This window comes from Calliphora vicina, chromosome 5 (assembly GCF_958450345.1).
Source record: "Calliphora vicina chromosome 5, idCalVici1.1, whole genome shotgun sequence".
NCBI classification, from domain to species: Eukaryota; Metazoa; Arthropoda; class Insecta; order Diptera; family Calliphoridae; genus Calliphora; species Calliphora vicina.
This window is the reverse complement of record NC_088784.1, coordinates 81,087,270-81,114,770: the sequence shown is the minus strand read 5'-3', so window position 1 is coordinate 81,114,770 and position 27,501 is coordinate 81,087,270. Positions and strand designations below refer to the sequence as shown.

The following is a 27,501-nucleotide window of genomic DNA, read 5'->3' as shown; positions in this document are numbered from 1 at the left end:
AAAATTCATGTCACCAAATTTTGTTACGATCGGTCCATAATTAGTCATAGTTCCCATATATGCCCGATTCCGAAAATCACTTTAACGTGCATAAATCGCTTAAAAATGTTGGTATATACACAAAATTCAACATAGTTAACTTTAATATAGACATAAATCACACGACCTAATTTCATGGTGATCGGTCCATAATTGGTCATAGCCCCCATATAAGGCCAACTTCCGAAAATCACTCAAAAACATAAATTATTTAAATTTTAAATGAAAAATGTTTTTGTTCTTCTACTTAGTGTAGGGTATTATATGGTCGGGCTTGACCGACCATACTTTCTTACTTGTTTTAAGTAAAATCTTTGCAGAATATTATAGTCCAGGTAATTTTTAAATCGGAAAACGTTAACCCTTAAATGGTGAAGGTCAAAGGTCAAATTTTTAAATATTTGGAATTTCTAACGGAAAGATAGCGAAATGTTATATATTTTTGAGCCGATTTTGATGAAACTTAACAAAAATATAAAATGATGTCTAGTATTAACAATAACAGCACAAAAATGGAAACTAACCTTTAAGAACAGATATCAGATTATTTTAAACTTTTTAATTATGAATTGTGAACAAAAAAAAACTTTTGTCAAAATTTATTTATCGGTACTACACTGAAAGGTGGCCGATACTACATCATAGTCGGTTTGAGGTATGTTCAGGTAATTATATGTGATTAATGAAGTGATCAAGTTTTAATCATGTCAATTTGAAGTGATCATTTAAATGTATGGATAATCATCTCGATTTTGAATTGATTAGAGCTTAATCATTTTTGAGATGATTAACTCTGCAAATGTGAACATAGTGTTAGGGAAAGCAAATTTCACCAACCAGTGCCCGTTTACGTTTCTAAATGATCAGTGTACACTGATTATTTAAATACTTTTCTGTATGCCTCTAGTAGGTACTATATAATCCGTCTTGTACCGAAAGAATTTATTTATTCTTTAAAATCATTGATACCTTAGGGAACAACTCACTGATATGTTTAAAGTACCAAAAACTAACATTGAATTGTTTTAAAAATTATCTTTCTAATGCTGCCAAATTACCAAACAAATACACTGGACGCACCTCAGTTGTTCAACTCTGGGAGTGTAAAGGTAGATTTAACGATAAGTAACAATTTAGCTAGAAATATAAATGAAATGTTTGTGTTCTTTCTAGAGTAACTTACATTTACCCTTTGAAAATACAGCATATTTGATGATTTCACAAAACGTTTCCCTTAAGCTTTCTAATGCACACATAAACAAAATCTTGATTTTCAATGTGGTGGAGCATTTAAAAAGCTATTTAACTTACTTTTAAGGTAATTGCGAAAACAAAATCATAAAACTTTATACTAATATTTACAAATGTGCTTAAATTAATTATAGAAATTAATTGCTTTTTAATTATAACTTTTCAGTTAAAGCTTAAAATGAAAAACTTCTACATTTACTTTTACAATGTCTTATATAATTGTTTGCAAGTATTTAATGAATTTAATTAATTTAAATACAGCTTGTGGCGAATTATTGAATAAGTTTTTATATATTAGACTTATTGCCATAAAATATTACATTATATTCTTATAAACTCATGTAATAGTTAACCACAAAATCCATTGCCAACTAAATAAAAACATTTTATGAAAATCTATTTAAAACTTGCTTGACCAGAATGTTACTGAACTTTATGCTTTATGCTCGTTTGTTGAAAATACGCTTGAAGCGTAAAATTGTAACAGAATGTAATTTTCAGGAAAAAAAAATTGTTTACCATCATTATTTCATTTGTTTTAATAGTATTTACTGCCAAAAACTATTTGCTATAGCACAATACACACATATTAGGGTGGTGCTTAAAATTTTTATAAGTGTATTTAAGTAATATTTTCCAAAAATTTATAAAATTAAATGTTGAAAATAAAAATCCTATTAATTTTTTTTTATATTTCATTAAATCCATAAAAATTTCTAATCCATTATCTTCTATACATATTGTTATGTTTTTACCTTTTAAAAACGGTGGTTTATTTCTTTTAAATAAACCGGATAGATTGCAAAGAAAAACAATTTAGTAGTTTAAAATTGTAACAAAACTTTATTTATTATAATTTTCACAACAAAAGTTTAAATAGTCATTATGTGTTTTTATACAAATCGCTATCTTAATATACCTTAATTTGTAAGCCCAGATATTCGTTTATTTCGATAAATGGTCCACTCACATATCATATTTAGCCAAAAAATTTCGACTTAAAAAAACACGAGTTATGGCCTTTCTATATTAAGGTAACGAAATACACGTTTATAATTCACAATATCACACACACTTAAATTACACTTTATAATATACAAGACACTAAATTGATGTTAACTCTAACAGCGCCTATGATAAACTGACTACTGACAGTAACCTCTGCCACTATTTATACACAGCGCTATCTTTCATCGAGTAGCTTCATGAATGACCTTAATGGACAAACTAGATTGTTCGCATTCTAGAGCTTTTAGCAGCTTCATTGTTAATGTAAGCAGCTTTAACATTTAGTGTTGCCATACTTACAAACAATATATGCTAATAACAGCGTGCTATCAATATTGTTGATAAGTAGAAGCTTCTAGTGATGGGCATGTTTATAAACATGATGAATGTTGCAAGTAGTCGTTACAGACCGTTAAATTCTAATTGATAGTGCACTTTCGTAACAATATTTGTTTGTTTGTTAGTTATAGACCTAAACCACTGGACCGATCCTCTTGATTGAAATTTCAAGAGGGCGTGGTACCTCCCATACAAAGTAAATAGTTATAATGGAATATCTGGTAAACTATTGGGTGTATGTCTTACAAATGCGGGATACAACACAAGTTTACTCAAAGTATTGGCCATTGGCTATGACCTTTTCCCATCTTCTTTGCTAACATGTGGATGCATCGATCGAAACAAATAGTAGTCGGAAGGTGTACGGTTTGGACTATAAAGCGGGTGAGGTAAAAATTCCCAATCATTTAATTCTAAATACTTTTTAAGAGGTATTGGAACATGTGACCCAGCGTTGTCATGATGGAATATTACGGTTTTATGTCTGGTCCCATATTCTGCACAGAGAAAACCGATTCATAGTAGTAATCGAATTTGTTGCCAATCGAATGGTTCTGCCTTACTGATCGAATTTTACAGCTGTGGCTACAAAATTTTAGAAGGAGTAACAAAACTTTGTTTGCTTTAACCGAAATTCTTCTTTATCAACTGACTTTCTGTTGACGGAAACGACAAATTAATCCCGGCCCACACTGCGATACATTTGCTGCAAAACATTTTTAAATTCTCCTTTGAAACTGCATTCGTGTTCACACAGTGAAGTTTTTGCTTTTCAGTTTATGACATTTCTGTACAGAACGAACATGAACTAATAAATGTGGATGACATACTCAACAAAAACTTCATGTACATGAAACAGAGTACCCTTTTCCATTCATCTTTCCCCTTTTATCAACAAATTCAAATGTTTTGCAGCAAATGTTTCACAGTATGGATGGATATCTGTACAACCGCATCATTCGATTGGCAATTTATTCGGTTTGCTACTACGAATCTGTTTTCTCTGTGTGGGCGTTTTTAGGCCAATGCTCGCTTCAAGCAAATCATTTGAGTTCGGTACAGGTTCCCTCTGATGGTCTGGTCAGTTTTCAGCATCTCATAATAGATAGGACCCTTTTGGCCCCACCAAATAAAGAGTATTACTTTAGCGCTGTTGATATTTGGCTTTGATGTCAATTCACGATCTCTTACGCTTCAGTTTATCGTAATGGATCCATTTCAAGGTCTCTCGGCTTCAATTTGTATGATACTCAATTTTGGATGAATTGCTGCTTGAGTAGCACCCAATAATTTAGCAAGTTCTTGCTGAGTTTTACAACAATCTTCATAGAGTAATGCCTCCAATTATTGGACTTCATACTGTTTTGGCTTGCCTGGCCGATCTTTGTCTTCTGTGTCAAAATTACTACATCTAAACCGAACAAACCATCTCTCGCACGTTGAAACCGATGGAACACATTCACCATAAGCGTTTGTTGAGCAATCGAAGTGCTTCTGTGGCTGTTGTTTTCAGATTAAAGAAGAAAATAATCTTCCCGCATGGAATCAAAAAATTCTTGTTGTTCAATAACTAAGTAAGAACAAATGACAGATATGTTTCCTTCCAAATTACATATAAGTATTTACAAGTTATTAATCAAAAACCGTACAAAAGATAAATAAAGCAGAATACAATTCCAGACCTTGGAAGCATAGAAAATCGAAAATGTTTAAAATATAGGCCTCCCTAATATAAATATTAGATTCATTTAAACTTCAATTAAAACTACTAACACACGTTCCATACATAGATGAGAGTTGCAAGGTGCCCACAATGATTTATTAAAACAAAACTCCATAAACGAGAAAAAGTTTTTCATTTATGAAAAAGTGTCATGACCAAAAATGTTTTCATTTTTACTTTTTACTAAAACTAAGTACTAACTACTCTCTGTATTTAAGTTGTTGTTTCTATTTATTTATTTCATTTTAGTTGTTGTTTTTCTATAGATAATTTTGGCAAAAATAATACATTTTCAATTTGCCATGAGTGTGGTAATTGTGGTTTGGAAAAGTAATTTTCATATTGTACGGATATAATTCAAACTCACAGTCTAACAAATAAGTTAAAGAGTGATAAACTTCAGTTTCCTGGATTTAGTTACGTATAGGTTGTTTTTTGGATATGTTTGAATATCCTTTATATTAAAAATATAAAGGTTATAAGTTTGTCATGCAGTTTGGAAATTATAGCAGATTTATTTGAGATAACGGATCGTTATTACGGACCCTTATAGTTGGGACAGTCACCAAGAACTGTTGTTAATAAAATAGTGTGTATTTATTTATAATTTTACCACGCAATGCAGATTGATAAAATTAAATTATATTTTAAATATTTTATGCGGATCGGCCAATAATTGACCATAACTCGCAAAAAAGACCCACTTCCGATCATAAATCATTTACAAATGTTGATGTCGAAATAAAATTTAACACAAATAAGTTTCATATAGAAATAAATCACGCAACCTAATTGACGATCGATCCAGAATTGATCAAAGATCGCATACAAGACCCACTTCCTAAACTCCCAATAAATCTCTCAAAAATATTGATATCTAAATAAAATTCAACACAAATAGAACCTAAGCCTAAGGAAATCATGAGTCTTTATTTCATGATTCCATGGTTAATGATTAGTCATAGTTCCCATAAAAGGTCTGTTACCGAAAATCAGTCACGAAAAAAAGTATTAAAATTTTTAAAGAAAATAGATTTTTATAAAATCTCATTGTAGAGCATTATATTGTCGGGCTTCACCGACTATCTTTTTTACTTGTTATACCCTACACCACCATAGTGGGGAGGGTATTATGCGTTTGTGCAGATGTTTGTAATGCCCAAAAATATTTGTCTAACACCCACCTTAAAGTATACCGATCGACTTAGAATCACTTTCTGAGTCGATTAAGCGATTTCCGTCCGTCCGTCCGTCTGGTTGGCTGGCTGTCCATGTAAACCTTGTGCGCAGAGTACAGGTCGCAATTTTGAAGATATTTCGATGAAATTTGGTACATATTATTTTTTAGGCTCAAGGAAACTGAGCTGAACTGACTGAAATCGGTCCATTATTTCACCTAGCCCCCATACAAATGTCCTCCCGAAATTGGACTTTATCGGTCATAAATGTTTAATTTATATATGTATCTCCACAAATTCCGCTCCAAATAAGTTTTATATACACAAAATTCATGTCACCAAATTTTGTTACGATCGGTCCATAATTAGTCATAGCTCCCATATAGACCCGCTTCCGAAAATCACTTTAACGTGCATAAATCGCTTAAAAATATTGGTAAACATACAAAATTCAACATAGTTAACTTTAATATACACATAAATCACACGACCTAATTTCATGGTGATCGGTCCATAATAGCCCCCATATAAGGCCCAAAAATATAAATTATTGAAATTTTAAAAGAACATTTTTTTTTGCTCTTTTACTTAGTGTAGAGTATTATATGGTCGGGCTTGACCGACCATACTTTCTTACTTGTTTTTAAAATAGATTTAGCTGAAGGGTATATAGGAAGGATTCTACCCAGGTGAATAAAGCACTCTCTTTCCTAATTTTTGTTTTCATTTTTGTTTTGTCCAATATAATAAATGCTTAATTAAAATATTAATGCTGTGCAAAGCAATTCATAAAACTACAAAAAAATGCTGAGAGGACGAAGTAATTAAAAACAAGCATTAACTAAAATAAATGGCAGCAAAAAAGAGCATTCATCAAATAAGATGATTTTATTTAAACAGTTTGCTTTTAGTATTATGAGGTCAATGAGTTTTTTTTAGGTTATTATTTAATAAAATGTAGTGCGCTTAATACTTCTTATGAATTGAATTAAAATAAAAGAATCAAAACTAAAATTCATTATAATGTTTGGTCAACACTTATATCTTCTTGATTTATAATTTTTAAAATTTGTTTAAAAAATATATAAATTACTTAGCTGTGCGACTGGGGAAAAAATTATGCAGTATTAGTTCAGTGAATGATTTCTTGCGTTCTACTTTTGTAGCCTATTTTCTAATATTTATTTGGAACTATTTTGCTACTCCAAGTATTTTTCTACTTATTAAAAAAATAAAAAAAAATATTTGGAAATTTGGACAATTAAGGGGTAAAATCTTTATTTATTGTTTGTACATTTTTCATAAAATAAAATTTACATAGAGATATAAATATCTTATTATGAAAACAAGTGGTACTTGTTTTCATAAAATTTTCATTAATTCCATTGCGATAAAAAGGTACCAAAAAGGGGTAAAAACGGAAAAACACATCGAATGATTTTTAGCATAAAATATCAGTGATCATTGATTGATTTGGATTGCATTTATCTGCTCGAGTTCGAAATAGCACCCTATATCAAAAAAATATATATATATGGGGCATTTCATGTCAAGTGAACCAACTTTTGAAATCGATGTCTTCCTATCGGGATGAAATTTGCACCAAGGTTAGTTCTATTGGATAGTAACTCAGACACAATTTCAACAAGATCGGTGAAGAACTCTCTGAGTTATAGGGGATCAAATTTTGACATTTTGGCCAAACAGGGGTTTTTTCTTATCCATGTAACTTATTACCTATTGTTCTTAGCAAAATGTGTCCCAAATAGTTTAGATAGCTCTTTCTTCAATCTTTCGAAAAAAAATATTTAAAAAAAATTTAATATTTTTTTCCGAAATCAAAAACTTTTTTGACTTTTTTTTTAAAATGGGCCCTTTTTTTTTTCTTAAAATAAAGCTTAGATATTTTCCTTGAACACCTATTTGGTCGCTTAGTGGGATGCGAGTGGGATATCTATCAAAATAAATATTTTTTAACTCAAGACTTACAATTCTTGCCTTTTTTTCCTGCAAATACGATTTTTTTTTCAAAATGGGCCCTTTTTTAAAGATTTTTTTATAGTCAAAAGAAAGCTTAGGTCCATTCCTTTAAGATATTTTTAGTCACTTAGTGGGATGCGAGTGGGATATCTATCAAAATAAATATAAAATAAAATTTTTGACTTTTTTTTGTGCAAATACGAATTTTTTTTCACCTGTTTGACCTATAACTCAGAGAGTTCTGGACCGATCTTGTTGAAAAATTGTGTTTGAGTTAATATCCAATAGAACTAACCTTAGTGCAAATTTCATCCCGATCGGAAGACATCGATTTCAAAAGTTGGTTCACTTGACATGAAATCGATGTCTTCCGATCGGGATGAAATTTGCACCAAGGTTAGCTCTATTGGATAGTAACTCAGACACAATTTTTCAACAACATCGGTCGAGAACTCTCTGAGTTATAGGGGGTAAAATTTTGACAATTTGGTCAAACAGGGGTTTTTTCTTATCCATGTAACTTATTACCTATTGTTCTTAGCAAAATGTGTCCCAAATAGTAATTAAAAAATTGTATGTCTTGCGTTACAAAATATTTATTTTGATAGATATCCCACTCGCATGTCACTAAGGGACTAAAAATATCTTAAAGGAATGGACCTAGGCTTTCTTTTGAGCAAAAAAAAAAATTAAAAAAGGGCCCATATTGGAAAAAAATTTTGATTTTGCAAAAAAAAATTAAAAAATTGTATGTCTTGCGTTACAAAATATTTATTTTGATAGATATCCCACTCGCATCCCACTAAGGGACTAAAAATATCTTAAAGGAATGGACCTAAGCTTTCTTTTGACTACAAAAAAAATTTTAAAAAAGGGCCCATTTGGAAAAAAAATCGTATTTGCAAAAAAAAAAGTCAAAAATTGTAAGTCTTGAGTTAAAAAATATTTATTTTGATAGATATCCCACTCGCATCCCACTAAGCGACCAAAAGGGTCTTCAAGGATAATATCTAAGCTTTTGTTTGACCTAAAAAGAAAGATTAAAAAAGGGTCCATTTTGAAAAAAAAAAGTCAACAAAGTTTTTGATTTTGCAAAAAAAGTCAAAAATTTTATGTTTTGAGTTACAAAATATTTATTTTGATAGATATCCCACTCGCAGCCCACTAAGCGACCAAGTAGGTGTTCAAGGAAAATATCTAAACTTTATTTTAAGAAAAAAAAAAAAAAAAAAAAAAAAAAAATTTAAAAAAAAAAAAAAAAGTTTTTGATTTCGGAAAAAAAATATTAAAAATTTTTTATTTTTTTTTTTAAATATTTTTTTTCGAAAGATCGAAGAAATAGCTATCTATACTATTTGGGACACATTTTGCTAAGAACAATAGGTAATAAGTTACATGGATAAGAAAAAACCCCTGTTTGACCAAATTGTCAAAATTTTACCCCCTATAACTCAGAGAGTTCTCGACCGATGTTGTTGAAAAATTGTGTCTGAGTTACTATCCAATAGAGCTAACCTTGGTGCAAATTTCATCCCGATCGGAAGACATCGATTTCAAAAGTTGGTTCACTTGACATGAAATTCCCCATATATCTAACATTTAAAAAATCGAGGAAAATATTTTCTTCAACTAAAGATTTATTTTCATATTTTTTTTACACAAAAATTTTTTTTAAATAAAATATTATCAATCTTTATCTAAAAGTATACTTTGGTGAAGCTATATAAGATTCGGCACAACCGAATTTGGTACTTATTGTTATTTAATTATGCTGTTATATTGACAATCGAGTATAGTTTTCAGTTAATAAGTGGTAAATAATGGTGTAGGCTATGTCTTACTGTTTCGTATATGTGTATGATTAATATTAATTCAAAATTTATCATACATCATTCCAATCTAAAGTTATATATAAATACATATACACAGCAAAAACAAGTAAGAAAGTATAGTCGGTCATGCTCGACTATATTGTTACGAATTTACAATAGCGCACACTGGGCCAGATATCCCATTCCTTGGCCATAATTAGAGCAGTGGATGTATGAAATAAATAAATATCAGATATAAGGTTTTCGGTGACGCTGATTACGATTCTGCAAAAAAAAAGTAAAAATTCAAAATGGCGGTCAAAATTTTTAAAAATTCAATTAATTAAATTTTTATTGAACACGTTTTGTAAACCTATGGTCACTGATTACAAATATGAAGTCATATTTTGAAAATTGAATAAACTGAATCCAAAATGGCGGATCAAACATAAGAAAAAATTAAATATTTAATTTCTTAGCAGTATTTAAGATGAAGATATTATGAAATCATTGGCTTAAGTATTACAAGCATAAAACTATGCCATACCTTAATTAAATTTGAAATACTTGAAATATTAAAAATGGCGGATCAAATATGGCGGTCATCAATTTTTATTTATTGTTATTATATATAACTATTACTGAAAATATATAATTAAGATAACTTGATAATTATGAATCTTAATTCTTATTGCTAAAAACTAAAAATGATAATCCAAATCAAAAATTAGTAATATGAAAATTATTCAGCCAAGTATCTTTTCTAATTAAGTGGTAGTAAATAATTTTTTTTTGTTTTTTATTAGAAAAGTAATAATTAATAATATTAAAAAGTAATATACATATAGTAACTAAAAATGCGAAATAATATTAATAATAACAAATAAAAATAATAAAAAAATTATAGAAATTCATTAGGGAAATTAATTTTTAATAAATTAATCCTTTTCGGTCATAAGTTCCAAGTTACTTAATCCGTTAAATTGTTCTAGTAGATCCCAATCATATAATATAAATTGTTAAAACTATAACAATAAATGGATATATCTAACGGTAATAAAATACTATTTTACTCAAGATTTTTTTTTCAGACTAACTATAAATATCGGACATTCGACAATAGTTAATATAACTTATAAATATAAAAAGGCGTTAAACAGATATTGAATTTGTCATTTTTTTAAATGTGAGACTAATATCTGCCAATTTTATCATCAAAATTTTATATTACTAAAAATGAATTTTTACATGGTAAAAATATCCTAAGTTTCAACGACTATTTTTATATTATCGGCAATAACTCTTAAGTTTATGAACGGTCGCAGGCGGTCGCAAAATTCTGGACAGAGAACATATCAATGCGTCGATTGGTGCTATAACCATTAAAATATCCTCTGGCACTGCTTAGCACTAGATATTGAAACTTCAAGTTTTTTGAAAAAAAATCATATTTATAAGGTTCAAATAACAAATTTTTTAATAATTATCTTCAAATTACTAATAATTTTCATTTTTATTTTAAGCACCAGTTCCATCTGTTTAACTTCCTATCATTTCATGTAAATATTTTTGACTCATGTGAATATTATATAATATTTTTGAAATATAAATTATATTCACAAAAATATGAAAATTTGACTTTGACCTCATGTCATTTGAAAACGGTGACCCACAATGATACAAAATTTTACTGGTGTAAAGTTCAAAGTCCCCAGATTTGAAATATATAACTTTTTTTCCTCTCTACCTGAAATGAACTTTTTGCCAAAAAATGGGATCTCTGGCCCAGTGTGTAGCGATTTGAATTTAACATTCTGTAAAGACTGCCAGCAACATTCATCATGTTTATAAACCACCAGTCCATCAGTAGAAGCTTCCGTTTATCAACATTGTTTATAGCACGCAGTTATTAGCATTATTTGTAAGTACGACAACAGCAACCCCCATTAACACGAAGTCTGGTTATGCCTTAACTATTAGTTATACTATCGGTTAAAATTATTTTTGAATGAAAACTGTCAGTATAACTATTATATATTTGAATAAAATTTTATTTCGATCTGTAATTTGCGCAGCAGGTTTATATATAAGCATGCCAGTCATATGAGCAGACGGTCATGCTTAAATTGTTCGAGATTCTAAGTCAACCGGTATACTGCGTTCGACCCTAATATTTATTATGTAACCATATTCATATTTTTGAAAAAAAAACATTAATTTTATTCTTTATTTCTTTCTACTTACAGTTTAATTTACAAAAGCATGAAGATCAATGAAAAAATGGCGACTCCGATAGAGGAAAAAGTTGATCAAAATTTAAAGGTAAGTAATTATTTGCAACCACAGAATCTATATTACAGAGCTGCATGATACTGAAAGAATCATTCACCGCCAGTTCATTATTGCAAAGTACTGTAATTAACGAGAAAAATTTGCATTACCAAGTAAAGAGTCAAATGCAAAATTCTTGCACAAATTCCGCTACATACACAATAGTATTTCCTCTCATTATTTTAACACGTTGTTGCCATTGGAGTAATGTACTTACTGCACTAATAATATAACTAGTTACAAGTAATGCCATAAATGACTCACTGATAGAATTACTCATAAACAGAATATTCTTATACAAATGGCTAAACAATTGGCTGTTATAAATAGATAATAAATAAGTCATTATACGATTACTTCTAAGTAATGTAGACGGTATATAATACTCATTGCAGGCAAGTTCTTGCAAAATTGTGTCAGCATATTTACAAGGTATGTATCTCAATTCCGATATAACTATATAGAGAAAGACATTAATTAAAAATATATTTAAATGACAAGACTGCATTAGCATAAGTCCGAAGTAGCCAAATCCCATTTTTCAGTAATATCATTGCAATTCATTGAACTAGTTCCGCCACGTAGAATTAGTTAGCCACTGACAACTACTACTAGTGAATTTTTTAACACATTCTCAAAGTTATTGACTGATGAATTTAACACGGGGATCTCATTGCACTCTGCATAACATTTCACTATTATATTCAATAGTACTAATTCTACTGCATTTGAGAAAAAAAAATTATCAGAGAGCGAGGTTGAACTCATAAACTTTTCTAGTCAAATGATCTAAGCCACAGAGTATTTTATTTTACTTGAGTTTATGTTCAAAAACATAAGGCGAATATCTGACTATTGTTTGTTACTGAATACTCTTGCGAAATGTAGTGCAAATGATAACCATTTAACTACCACTTTAGCAGCCACAGCGAATTAGTTTGTTGTACAAGCAGTAATATAGCTAGTGTAAGGTTTCCAATTGGCACTTTTCAAACTGCTGGGACAGTATTACTAACAATGCAGAAAGACAATATTCATTCGCATCTCCCACCGGCATTAGTGCTTAATATTTACTATGAGACTTTGGCATCTCTCATATATCAATATCAATTAATTATTGGATCCATTTCAATACATAATGAAGTTATGCATAATTTGTCAAAAGTGTTAATAAATTATTATGGATATAAACACTGCTGTTTTATTATAATTATCTTGAATATTCATCAGTAATTGTAATTATTTTCATTATTTAACATTTGTGTATTTAAAGTCATGCAGAAGTATATGAAATTTAATTTACGACTATTTTTAATTCTTAATAAAAAAAAAAATTATTTTCATTTCATTTATAGATTCGCACTGGCATGGTAAATGTCAGCGATGGCAAATCGAAACCCGAACCACTTAGACTGAATTTAACTATGGAACTGGTGACACTGCAAAGATTAGAAATTGTTACGCCCACAAATCCACAAAACGGACCACCCAGTGAATCAAAAGTAAGTATTAAGGGAGTAATTTCCTTTTGAAAATCTACTATGACAAATAGCCCAATTATATTAGTAGAATGACACGAAAGTGCCATTCTACTAATATAAAATTTTATCACAATTCTGACTTGATCTTGGTGTGATTACTAAATTTAAAATGCATATAAACATGAGCAAAAATACTAAAATGTATCAACTAAAATTTATTATTACTTATATGATTACAGTATAAGTTTTTCAAGCTTTCAGTTTGGAAAGTAAGTTTTCCATTTTTTAACAGTTTCTGTGGAAAAGTGCATTTTTCGCTGAAATGTTTTAGAATGTTGATATCAATTGAAAGAGCTTCAACATCCTGAAATATAACTTTAATTAAATCTATATAAATAAAAATCAAATGTCGTTCGTTGGTAATTGCATCAGTTGAGAACGGCCGGATCGATGTAGACAATATTTTTTTTTAAATGTTGGTCATAGTCCAACTTAGGTTTTTACGGAATGAAAAATTGACCACGCCTACTTTTTTCGATTTATCTAAAATCGGAAAATGGCTGCACCTATTTGGCTAATTTGTATATAAATGTTATTCATAAGAAAAATTTACCACGCCCACTTTTTTTCGATTTATGTATTTAAAATCGCAGAACGCCTGGACCGATTTGGCTACTTTTTTTAAATATTCGCTTTAATCAAGAAAAGAAGCTCGAACTTGGCTGCACCTATTTGGCTAATTTGTATATAAATGTTATTCATAAGAAAAATTTACCACGCCCACTTTTTTTCGATTTATGTATTTAAAATCGCAGAACGTCTGGACCGATTTGGCTACTTTTTTTAAATATTCGCTTTAATCAAGAAAAGAAGCCCGAACTGTGATCACTCATATTTCTAAACCCAATTTATATAAAAACTCAAAATATCTAAATTTGCTAATACCTTGGACAATAAGCGTTTAATAATGAAAAGGAGTTCGATCTGTGATCACTCATATTTCTGACCAAATATCGATTTTTTTTATATAAAAACTCAAAATATCTAAATTCGCTAATAACTTGGCCAATAAGCATTTAATATAGAAAATGAGCTCGATCTGTGATCACTCATATTTCTGACCAAATATCGATTTTTTTATATAAAAACTCAAAATATCTAAATTCGCTAATAACATAGCCAATAACCGTTTAATCAAGAAAAGGAGCTCGATCTGTGATCACCAGGGAAACCAAAATATGCAAATGCATGTTTTTTTCTGGTGAGTCTAATGAGCACATGGATAAGATATTTACACGTTTCAGAACTATTTAAGAATTTTGGCATCGATTTGTTAGTGCATATTTTTGCATATTTTACCCTTAAATTCATATTTTTGCATATATTTGATTTAAGAGCATATTTATGTCATATTTTTGCGTTTTTAGAGCATATTTTACTGTTTAATAGCATATCTTGACAACATTTTTTATCCAAAAAATGTAAAAAGCTGAAAAAAATGTTCACCTAAAAAAATATTTTTTTTTTCCAAAAAATTAAAAAACTGAAAAAAAATTTTTGTTCACCTAAAATATTTAAATTTTTTATTTTGATGTATAATTAGGTGAAGGGTATATAAGATTCGGCACAGCCGAATATAGCTCTCTTACTTGTTTTAATATAAAATAAGCACTATTTTAATAATAGCTCCATCTAAATATCAAATTTTAGTTCTAATTCAAACTTAACCGTTCTAAGTGTTAAAGAAATATTGTCTTTTAAATTTGCTCCTGTGACATCAGTTGATGTCGAACAAACATTTTCTATGTATAAAAATGTTTTCAGATCCAATAGACAACGATTTTTATTGGAAAATTTAAGTAAATTTTTTTTGGTTAAAAATTATGTAAAAGTTTGTTTTTTTAAGAGCATATTTTTTTTAATTTTAAGAGCATATTTTAAAGTTTTTACTGCATATTTAAAGGGCTTAAAACGCTTTTTTTAGAGCATTTTTCCGGTTTCCCTGGTGATCACTCATATTTCTGAACAAAAATCAAAATATCTCAAAATATCTAAAATCGCTTATAACTTGGCCAATAAGCGTTTAATCAAGAAAAGGAGCTCGATCTGTGATCACTCATATTTCTGGCCAGAAATAGATTTTTTATATAAAAACTCAAAATATCTAAATTCGCTAATAACTTGGCCAATAAGCGTTTAATAAAGAAAAAGAGCTCGATCTGTGATCACTCATATTTCTGACAAAAAATCTATTTTTTATATAAAAACTCAAAATATCTAAATTCGCTAATAACTTGGCCAATAAGCATTTAATCAAGGAAAGGAGCTCGATCTGTGATTACCAGTGTTGCCAGTTTAGCCTTTTTGAGGCTAAATTTAGCCTTTTTATTTACTCTTTAGCCTCGAAATTTTGGTTTTAGCTTCGTGGCTTTTTTCTAGCCTTTTCTTAATTTCAAAATAGCCTTTTTTGAAATTAAAAAAGGCTAAAAATTTCGAGACTAAAGAGTAAATAAAAAGGCTAAATTTATATTTGTGAACCATTTTCATTTTAATTCATCACTGATTTTCATTTAGCTTTTCAACATACTCAAGAATTGTGCAGTATTAAAAGAACAAATAACAATTGCCAATATCAAGTGGTTCAAAATGAAATAGAGTATTTTATATCTGAAAGCTTAAATGTCTAGCAAATTCTCTTTCAAGACAAAATTGTTATTACACATTATATTCATCATTATATAATGGACAAGAGCCCTACAAACTCTTGAAGGCTTGTGATACTCGATGGCGATCAATAGCCGTTAAACGTCTTGTGGATCTATGCTTCGAGTTAAAACCCATTTTGTTTTAATTTCGTCAAACCAGCAATTCTAAAAAGCCAAACTTTTAAGTAATTAATACACTGATTATAATTTGGCGTACCATCTTTTTTTAAAACCAGTATTGCACAAAGTACAAAAAATAAATAAATCATTTGCTGTTTTCTGATTTAAAATTCAAGGAATTTGATCCATTATCGTCGCCAATTGAAAATTGTTTATTGTTTTTGACACATTTTTCATACTAGTTTGATGAATGAGAGATAAAATAAAGAACGTTTTAATTAGTGAAGATTATGACAAAAATAATACGACAAATTAAACTAATTGAGCAATTGCGACAAAGATTACCATATGAAAACTCTACGCAAAATCAATTTTTTTCCCGTTGATAATAAAGTAGTAAAACCAAAAAAAAATATATTATGTCATATTGATAGTGAAAAATTAAAGTGCTAATAAAATTACGAAGCTTAAGGCTCAGGGGCAGAATATATTAAACTACAAATGGACAAATATAGAACCAACAATGTCCATTTTCTGACATGGTTAATCTAGTATTTAACTTTTTAGTACTTCCTTTAAGTAAAGCAGATGAATTTTATGAACATATTTTCTAATTTTTTATTTAAAAATAAATATAAACCAAAATTCTTAATTTATAATATTTTAGCTTTTTTTGGCTTTTTTTCTAAAGCGGTTTAGCTTTTTCTGGCCTTTTTTTGAAGCCAATATAGCTTCTTTTTTCGCCAGCTCCTGGCAACACTGGTGATTACTCATATTTCTGAACAAAAATCGATGTTTTTAAAGGAGCTCGATCTGTGATCATATTTTTGAAGAAAAATTGATTTTTTATATAAAAACTCAAAATATTTACATTTACATGTATTCTCTTGTTGACAACAAACTCAGGTTCTTTGTCACTCAGTAGCGCTGCTATGTATATTTTATTCTATCGCCTACACAGAAAAAATTATATTTCAATCAAACATTTATCCCATATTGAACTGGTTTCAATTATTTCATAATTAAATCAAGTATTCATTTGCTCAAAAACAAAATTTCTTGATATTTTCTATTGAATTTTGAGTTTTGAATTTGATTATTTTGACAATTGAATATACAGTTTTCGTTATTGGTTGAATTTCAAATACAAAAATTATTGAATAGATAATTTTCGTAATTGAAAACGCATTTTTGTTATTTTTTGTGTTTCAATTAGGAAAATTATCTATTCAATAATTTTTGTATTTGAAATTCAACCAATAACGAAAATTGGATATTCAATTGTCAAAATAATCAAATTCAAAACTCAAAATTCAATAGAAAATATCAAGAAATTTTGTCTTTGAGCAAATGAATACATGATTTAATTATGAAATAATTGAAACCAGTTCAATATGTGACAAATATTTGAATTGAAACGGTTTAAGAAATAGTTTTTTCTGTGTATATGAATAAAAATTATCATTCAGCAATAATTTTTTTTTTATTTTTAACTATTTTTACCCATTTCAAACCGCTTCTCACAAATTCACAAATCGAACACAAGCATTTTTTTAATTTGGATAGGATAAGGTCTGTCGGGTCAGCTAGTGTACAAATAAAAATAAGAAAACTTTAATCATTTTGTATTGCATTTTATTTTTTAGCATGTTCGAAACAAGCGTGGCAATGTTCAAAGTTAAAAAATATATTTTTTCCAGATAACATAATTATTTATATAATCTAGGATAGTTTCTTATAGCTGTAAAAAATATGAAAACTCTCTGAAGTAATTTCGCAGACATTTTTAATTGAAACTGACATTAAATTTTAAAGAGATATATTTTGTGGTGCGTGCGTACGATACATTTTGTTTTATAACAACGAAACTAGAAAACCGATTAATAAATCCTTAAAATTCAATAATAAAAATGGCAAATCCACTTTAAAAAAAATTATTTTCTTAACAAAATCTGTTGCAATTATTTACACGCTGTAACAGTGCGTGGCATGGAATTCATAATATACGAAATTCATGTCACCAAATTTTGTTACGATCGGTCATAGTTCCCATACAGACCCACAATTGGTCATAGCTCCCATATAAGGCTCACTTCCGAAAATCACTCACGAATATAAATTATTGATTTTTTAAAAGAAAATTGTTTTTGCTCATTTACTTGGTGTAGGGTATTATATGGTCGGTCTTGAGCGACCATACTTTCTTACTTGTTTTTCTATATCACTATGCGACATAGATCCGGGCGAGAGGTGGTTTCAACAGAATTGAAATCAAAACTTGGCGATAACATGATTTCGAGAAGTGCACCTGTCAATTGGTCACCAAGGTCGTGCGATTACACCTCTCGATTATTTCCTGCATGGCAACATGAAGTTAATGGTTTACACTGACGCCTTGTAGGACATACGGCCAGCAATGCTCGACAAAGTGGACGTCCAGAATGCGGTACATGAAGAAAAATCGCGGGGCCATATGACCGAAATTATTTTGAAATATAATTTCCATATTCTGACCTTTTACTTGTTTATGCAATTTTTTACAATTCCATGTTCTATCGGGATTACCTTTATGTATACAGACATGTTTATTACATTATAATTATTATTATTATTTTTTAAAAAAGAAATAAATATGAAAATGTATGTATTTCAACTGCAGCGTGTCATTAAATCTCATGTAATTACAATAAATTACAATTAAAACATTAATTTAAATTTACGCAGACATACGATATGAAAAAAAAACAGTGACTATTTTAATCTTAATTAATGCAGCAATAAAATATGTGCAAACATACCCGCATACGTGTTGTCATAATTTAAAAAAAACGTGTTGCCTTAATGTTACACCTTTAATCCTTTGATTATTAAAACGTTTAAATATTTATTTATAGGCTTACACAAAAACTCACTCACTCGCATGTTCTTTTAGATAAACTGCTTAAACTAATTTGTTCAAGTTATTGAATTTCCCCTTTTACCCACCCATCCGCTTACTTACTGACTTAATTTCATTACATTTATTTGTTTGCTTTTGTTTTTGTTTACTTGCAGGAACGCATGGTGCAAATCACGCGTCAAAAACAAGGTGGCCTTGGCTTGAGTATAAAAGGTGGTGCCGAACACAAGTTGCCCATATTAATCTCACGCATTTATAAGGATCAGGCAGCTGACATTACGGGACAATTGTTTGTGGGTGATGCCATAATTAAAGTCAATGGTGAATATATAACAGCCTGCCCTCATGATGATGCTGTGAATATTTTACGAAATGCCGGCGATATTGTTGTATTAACGGTGAAACATTATCGTGCAGCAACGCCATTTCTACAAAAACAATGTAAGTCATGTCAAAATGTTAATGTGTGTTTAAATATGTACTAATGTAAGCGTATAACACTGAATACAGAGTTTTAAAAGAATTATTATTTGTTGAATTTTTGAGCTTCAAGGAAGTTGTTGATATAAGTAGGAGGAAATTCAAAAATATTCGAGAATCTTTGGTACTGAATACAAATGGCTTGTACTTATTTTTGTTTCAAAACGAAAAAAAATCTGTGATTTATACTGGTAGCCTAAATCAGAAACTTAGATGTGAGATATTTAAGGTTGCCAATCGTCCAGCTTAAAAGTTAAAAAAAACAAATATTGATACGTATTAGTAAAAGTGTCTTTTATTAAATACCATTAGCCATTTTGGTGACCGAATTTTACAATTGTGGCTACAAAATTTAAGAACTGGTAACAAAAGTTTGGTTGCTTCAACTGAAATTCTTCCTTATTAACTGATTTTCAGTTGCTAAAACCGAAAAATTCGATGTTTTCTATTCCATTGCGAATCTGTTTTCTCTGTGTGCTTAAAAAGTTATTGAGTTATCTTACTATAACACAGGTCAACAACAAAAAAAGGCTTCACTAACCACTATATAGATTTGATGCATCATGGTTACCTAAGTACAAAAATGGTAATTTTTTTGAATTCTATGAATAGATTTTTTTTTAAATTTTTTTTTTCTAAAATTGTGAATTTTTTTAGATGTTTCTCCACATAATTTATGATAACTCAAAAAGGGTTAGTCCGACATTATTTAAGTAAACTTAGAAAAGTTAAAATTTACATAATCTTTAATCTGTTTATATATTGCGTTTTAATCGGTTCAGTAGTTTTGGATTTATAATAACAAATTTAAAATAGCAAATTTTTGTGTTTAAAAAACTCATGAAAAATCGAAAACGGCAGAACTTGTTCAGGTTTATTTCTTTTGTTGTAATAGCAACAAAATGAGATAGCGTGCATAAAAATCGCTTGATTCCTTTCGAATTTATTCACAATTAAGTGAATTCGCTCATTTTCACAAAATTTAACTTTTTTGTTTGATATATATAAAATTGAGTAGTTAATGTTCTTTTTTCGATTAATTGAATTTTGAAAATATTTTTCCCATGCATATATATTGGTTTATAATCAGCTCAGTAGTTTCGGAGTTATAATAACATATTTAAGCAAAAAATATATTTTTTATGTGAAAATATCAAATTTTTTTGTTTTATAAAAATCATGAAATATCGAAAACGGCAGAAATTGTTTAGATTTGTTACTTTATCGCAAAGCCACATATAATAGGAACAAAATTAGATATCGGTCATAAAAATCTATTGATTCTTTTCGAATTTATCACAATTAAGTGAATTCGCTCATTTTCACAAAATACAATTGGGCTTTTGTTTGCCAAAAATCCCTTACCAACTGAATCATCGCACCACCGAACCGGCTTTGATTGTTTCATAAATCTTGCAACGTTTTGCCTAATGCCTTCAAATACTTTTTATGCGCCATTGTACACGCATCCCAAACGATCAGTTCGCATTGCTGCAAAACTGTTCTTGGAGATGTTGTATGTGGGATTTTCATTGATTTTCTTTTTCAATGTCATCTTGAGTGCTGAATAAGCAGTTCGACCACCCTCCAACAACGTAGGTACAATTCCTGATGAAGCAAGTTCAATATCATTCTGCAAGTTCAAAATCCCTCCAGTTCCATATTTCACAACTTTCATATGAGTATCGTACGCATATTTTTGTTGTCGATTCAACAGTGGATCGTTTGTTCGAAATGATTCCCTCAAGGCATCGCAATCATATTATTTTTCACATCGCAACTCTTGATTATTATTTGATAATCATTTGACGAAATATCTGATTGTTTATTCCCAAAGAGTGTCATTCTCTAACAATCGCAAGCGTTGACAGGCTTCTCTATACGAGTCACACAATTCACCATTTGTAGTTCTGAAATGTTAAAAATGTTAAACTCGCTACAATACATTCTCCTAAGTAAAGTACACTATTTGACCATTATTCAGATGTACGGCTAAATGAACAACAGTTGGATGTCATTCATGAATTGCTCATGAAAAAATGCGATTTGAGTTACTTTATAGCTGGAACTCCCGCACTAACTCAGTCTTGTCAATGTCTTGATTACATATTTGCAGATATATTTGATAAGTGGGCGTGGACAATTTTTATTTCTGTAAAAAAACGTTTGTGTACTATTGCGAATATTTAAAACAAATTACCCAAATCGGACCATGCGTTGTGCGATTTTAGATATATCGAAACAAAGTGAGCATGGTAAATTTTTCTTTCAGTAAAAACTAAATTAGTCAAATCGGTGCAGCCGTTTTCCGATTATACATAAATCAAAAAAAGTGGGCGTGTAAATTTTTGTAAACGATTGTTTTTGAAAATTTAAAAAAAAAAATAAAAAATGTTTTCCAAATTTTAAAATTATTTTTTTAATATTTTTTTAAAAAAATTTAGGTTAAAAAATATTTTTCTCGATTTTGACCCATAGTATACTTCGTCGCAATGGACTTTGAGATATTTAGCATTAGGTGCCGATATTGTCTTTATTAATGACTTAGTAATCCAGATATAGATCAAAAATAGGCCAAAAATCGAGGTTGTTCCGGTTTTTTCCTTATATCATAGCCATTTGTGGGCCGATTTTCTCTATTTTAAATGCAAACTGAGCCGGGAGAATTCCCAATATATTGATGTATTAGTCATGTATGTAGGTTATTTGAGGGCAAAGGAAAGTAGAATTCAATATACAGACGGATGTCTATATCGACTTCGTTATCTATAACGATAATGACAAACTTATATATACCCTTGCTAATAGGGTATTCATTCGACTAATGATCGTTCGATTAATCGAATAATGTCTTACGAATAATTATTCGAACAATTTAAAAATGGCCATTTTCGAATAACGAATAATTCGAACAATTTTATGTAGAACATTCGAATAAAACGAATAAATGTTCATATATATTTAAGTTTATTAAATTGCTTAAAATTTTTCATAATTTCAAATTTAAATAAGTAATAATGACTCACATAAATTGTATTGTTTCTGAAATTCGACAAATAACTAAAGATAAAGGGACTTTCGATCACTGTAGATGAGTGTTAGGATAGCTACTTCTATAAATATATAAATATTACTGCAAGAAGTTACAATTCTAAAAACAAATATTTCAAAATTTTTAACTTAGGACTTGAACCAATGAAAATAAAAGTTACGGAATAAAATATTTGTTATTTAGCTGGCTAAATATTAGAACAATCAATATTAATAATACAAATTTTAACTTAGATTAAAGTGGAGTTGAATGTGATGGAGAATGTGATTTTGAAACGGTCATCGAAATAGATGAAGGCCATGATCTTAAAATATATGTATATAAGTGATGTTATTAACCGCGTACGTAAGTGTTGCAAAATATTTAATAAATCGAATGATAAACACAAATATTGCAAACTATCGTTTTGTTGCAAGAAAAGCTGGAGTTCGTCTTATATATGATTTTGAATATCGTTGAACATCTTTGTCTAATATGGTAATAAACTTTTTGCGTATTTGTAAATGAGTCAATCATGCACTGCCTGACTTCAAATTAGCCACGTTCACTGACAATGATATCAAACTTTGGACAGATTCCCTTTATTATGTAATTCCCCAAGACCACATTATTAAGCAAAGATTCGTCAACGGTAATAGAGCTTGAGAGTATAATACAATTTGTTATAAATAATTTAGAAAAAGTGAATAATTAATTTACTAAAGAATTAGTTACTCAATTTAAGGCCTCATTGCTCCATTCCATACTCATATATTTTTTACATACGATGTCCTAGCCAGCCAAGGCCTTCTTCAACAGGCCTGATAGAAGGCCTTCTTCAACAGGCCTGGCAGCAGGCCTTCTTCAACAGGCCTGGCAGCAGGCCTTCTTCACAGGCTTGTTTTCAGGCCTTTTGTAAATAAATTTTGTTAAATAAATTGTATCTTTGATTAAGCCTAAACTATGTTTAAAATTTAATAACTTACCCGGCCTAAGCGATATCTTATTTATTTTAATTTTTTTATAATAAAATCCAATAATGACCAAGTAAAAAATTCTCACAACCGCTTTGTTCAAGAATTAAAGCTATTTTTATTTTTACTATTTTATGTTTACTTCTTTTTTTTCTCTTCACTTTTTGCATTTTTTTGTATATGTAGTTTTGTCTTTGGAATGTGAGTTTTTAACGGTATTTTCTGCTTGTACTACGTTTGTAGCAACAAAAAGAAGGGAGCAGGTAGGCCTTCCATAAGGTCTTCCTGAGAAGGCAAGCGAGCATGAGTACTGTATCTAAAAAAAGGTCCAGGAAGGTCTTACAGAAGGCCTTATAGCTGAAGGCCTCAAAAATTTCGCCGCTGGGAAGTAGCTCAATTTTTTTTAAAGCATAGCTCCAAAACGGAAACTAAAGGGTTTGCAAGTAAATTGTTTTGTAGATTGTTCGGGAGTTAATCTGATCACAATATTTCTGATGAAAATTTAATGATACACTTTTTTTCAAAAGTTTTTTAACATTATCAATACTTGAATTGTTAACTTTAACGTTGTTTTTTGTTTTTCTTTAACAATAAAATATTAAAAAACCGACATCAACTTCATTATTTACTTTAAAAAAAAATATAATTATTCTAATAATTCGATTAATTTTAAACGTGTGATCGAATTATTCGAACAAGTTAAAATCTCTTATTCGAATTAATCGTTTTCTTCGAACAAGAGAAAAATCGAATAATTCGATTACCCTACTTGCTACTCATGGTGAAGGCTATTTATAAAAAAAATTGTAGTTTTAGTTTAAAATCAAAATAATACACATCCAAAGAAAATCTATTTTTAAAGGAATGTATACATATGAACGTTTTACGAAGTGTACACTCCTTTGAAATCCTGCCCTTGAATGAATGTGTCTTTGTATGAAAATTTGATTAAATTTGTTTTCCTTTGGAATATTTGCACAAGCATTTAACTTCAATGATTTTATTATGGAGCATAAAAGAAATTTAAGCAACAATATTAAAAATAATAAACGAAAATAATTTGAAGAAAATAAAGGCTAAAGAATTTCAAGGCTAAAAAATAAGGAGGCGAGAAATTTCTAAGTGATTTTAGAGAATGTTAATGAGTAAAAGTTTAATGATTATGAATATTTATTTTACTATTACAATAACTACAATAACAAATTATATTTCGACTTAATTAACAAAAATGCTGGCAGTAACATAAGCTCACAAATGAAAAACTAGTAAACTGGGTATCATCTGTTTTAAAGTAATGAGTACAATTTGTTATAAAATTTGTGTTGTAGCTTTTTAAATTACTAACCCTCATAATCGAAAACGATTATTAAAGATAGGAAAAGTTTACAATAGAAATTTGGTACGGAAAAAGTGTTTTGAATATCGAAGTAAAATTAAAGTTAAATTAAATTTTAAATAATTTTCTGCATCATATCTTTTTAGGAGGCAGTCTGGTTTACATATGCATAAGTACTTAGAGACAAATTTCCATATGTGCAAATTTAACAAACTATAAACAGCCATTGACCACTGATCAATTTATGTAGGTCCATTGTGTTCGTACTTGTCCACTTACATAAACTTCACTCTTTGTGCTATAAAATGTCAGTGGGAGCCATTAAAACGTCAATGCAAATTGTTCAGCCTGCCATTTACTTATGCAAATATAGAAGAGAACATTCTATAAAAAAATGCACTTTAGTCCTGCAAAAAAAATTCTTATTTCAAGAATGTTGATGTTATTTTACACATTTATTTTCAGTCTTAATTTTCATTTACATGAGAGGAACAAACAGCTCTTGTGTTTTTAATGTTATTTAACGAATACACACTATAATACACATTACATTCTACATATATGGCATTAGGGTGGCCCTTAATAAACGAAAGCTGGATTTTGGCCATTCTCACCCTCCAGTTTGGTGAACATTAGTAAAAAAATCATCCTGAAAAAATTTTAGGTAAATCGGTTGGGGTTAAGTTGTGCCGCAAGCCCTCTGAAGTTTTGAGATGCATTTACAAGGGGAAAAAATGCATTTTTTTCAGTTTATGTAAAAATTTTGCCATTAAAAAATTACTTTTGCAATTTAATTTAAAAGAATAGAAATATGTACGTAACTTTTATTCTAATGAGACATAAAAAACAGAAATTGGTCAAAAAATTTTAAAGTTATTAAAAATTCGCCCGGCCATTAACGTGTCTCAGGCAACTAGAACAAGAAAGGTAGGAACAAAATTAACATATTTTGATAAATATTAAAATAAAAGCTAATTTTTACTTAAAATATATCCATATTTACTTGTATATGAGTTTTTGTGTCCGTGGGATACCGTTAACCTATTCTTAGTTATGAACAAAAAAATAAAATTTTTTTAACGGCAGTTTCAAAACTCCATTTTCAAATTTTTAAAAATTTTGTTAAACAAATTTCAGATTTTTTTGATCATCTCATTGGGATTTATTAAGAATATAATAGGGAATAAAAATGTGAAAAAATTATGAAAATATCTCTTATAGTTTTTCCGTAACTGCGATTTAAATTTTGAAATTTTCGAGAAAAAACAATTATTTGGCAATTTTTACTTGAATGAGCTCTATTTCCTTACTCTTATGAATTTTGAGCAAAACTTATTCAGAATATTATAGTCCAGATAATTCTAAATATACCCTGAAACCTTTACTAAAATCGGAAAACGTTAATCCTTAAATCGTGAAGGTCAAAGGTCAAATTTTTCAATATCAACATTGAGATATTCAGCTGTGCCGAATTTTATATAATCTTAAGCAAAGTGTACTTTAAGCTAAATAAATAACCAAAAACCATTTTTAGTGAAAAAAATTGAGTAAAAAAAAAGCTTATAAAAAAAATCGAGAAAAAAAAATTGGAGATAAATAAGTAATCGAGGTAGTCACTTACATCATAGATAAATAGACATATGTATATCGGAAACTCTCCTGTCAGAGACCTAATTCAGTTGTGAAAAATCTTATTCAAATTTAGAGCTCATTTAATATGCAGTTCAACCCTAATACATATAAAAACATATATGTGGGCAATTCCATATCATCGTACGTGACATTTGTATTATAGAGTGGAATAGATTTTGCAAAAATAAGAGTATCTGAAAAATAATTTGGTCTTTATGTTCCATTCAGAGGGTACTATATATTAAAATCATAAAAAGTTCTTTTGAAATATTGTTGTCCAAAATATTGAGCGAAATAAGGGTATATCGTACGTGACATAAAACGGAAGTCATTTTGAGGTAAATGTAGAAATATGCGAAAATATTCGAATCGTTTTCTTTTAATTTCATACACTAAACGAAATACTTTTCCTTTACAATCCGTCATATAAAATAAAAACAATCTTTGAATGATTTTATAATAAATAAAGTTTAATATCGTACGTGACATACCGTACGTGACAGACAGACTCTTATAATAAAACAATATATATTCTGTAAATATATGTACACAAAAACTAAAAAAGTGAATAGAAAATATCTATTCGGTTTCAATAAACAATTTGACAATAGCAAAAAAACAATCAGAGTCAAATTCATTTCATACTACAAGCTAATAGCCTAAAACATACCTAAAACATTAAAAAATTAAAAATAATCTGTTTAAACTATTATTTATGTCATTAAAATGTTGTAGTATGATCTAAATACTTTCACATAGTAACATTTCATTATTTTCTTCTATTCAAATCAAAAGTTTCAAGGGTTTTTGTTTTTTCAGTCGTCGTAGTCATTCTCGTGGAATTGCCCATATGTATATGAGCATGTAGGAGCATGCATGTCAATATATACAAATGTATGTATTTCTGTATGTCATTACAAACACAAATGTAATTTAATTCTTAATTATATGAAAAAGGGCACAAGTACTTAAGAGTACATTTACATTGGAGCTCTTTTGTCTTGAATTTTATTTAACTTATTTATGTAGCTATTAAAATTTACCATATACATATGTACGTATGTACATTAGACATGTCCTTAAAAATATACATATTTCCTTTGAATTGATGTTATTTTGTTCATTAATAGCTAAAACTAACTATTGTTAAATTTAATCTGTTCCGGAAATCGATTTAAAGTTG

At 29.1% G+C, this 27,501-nt stretch overlaps 1 protein-coding gene across 1 annotated transcript in view; it reads left to right on the top strand.

Moving 5' to 3' along the window:
• The window catches only part of Syn2 (Syntrophin-like 2), a 229,859-nt gene that overhangs the window by 127,832 nt on the left and 74,526 nt on the right, over positions 1 to 27,501 (top strand). The window contains exons 2-4 of the mRNA XM_065511233.1: positions 11,576 to 11,651; positions 13,016 to 13,162; positions 19,021 to 19,306. Of these exons, the coding sequence (XP_065367305.1) occupies positions 11,592 to 11,651; positions 13,016 to 13,162; positions 19,021 to 19,306 (493 nt within the window). The 5' untranslated portion in view covers positions 11,576 to 11,591. The remainder of the gene's footprint in view (positions 1 to 11,575; positions 11,652 to 13,015; positions 13,163 to 19,020; positions 19,307 to 27,501) is intronic.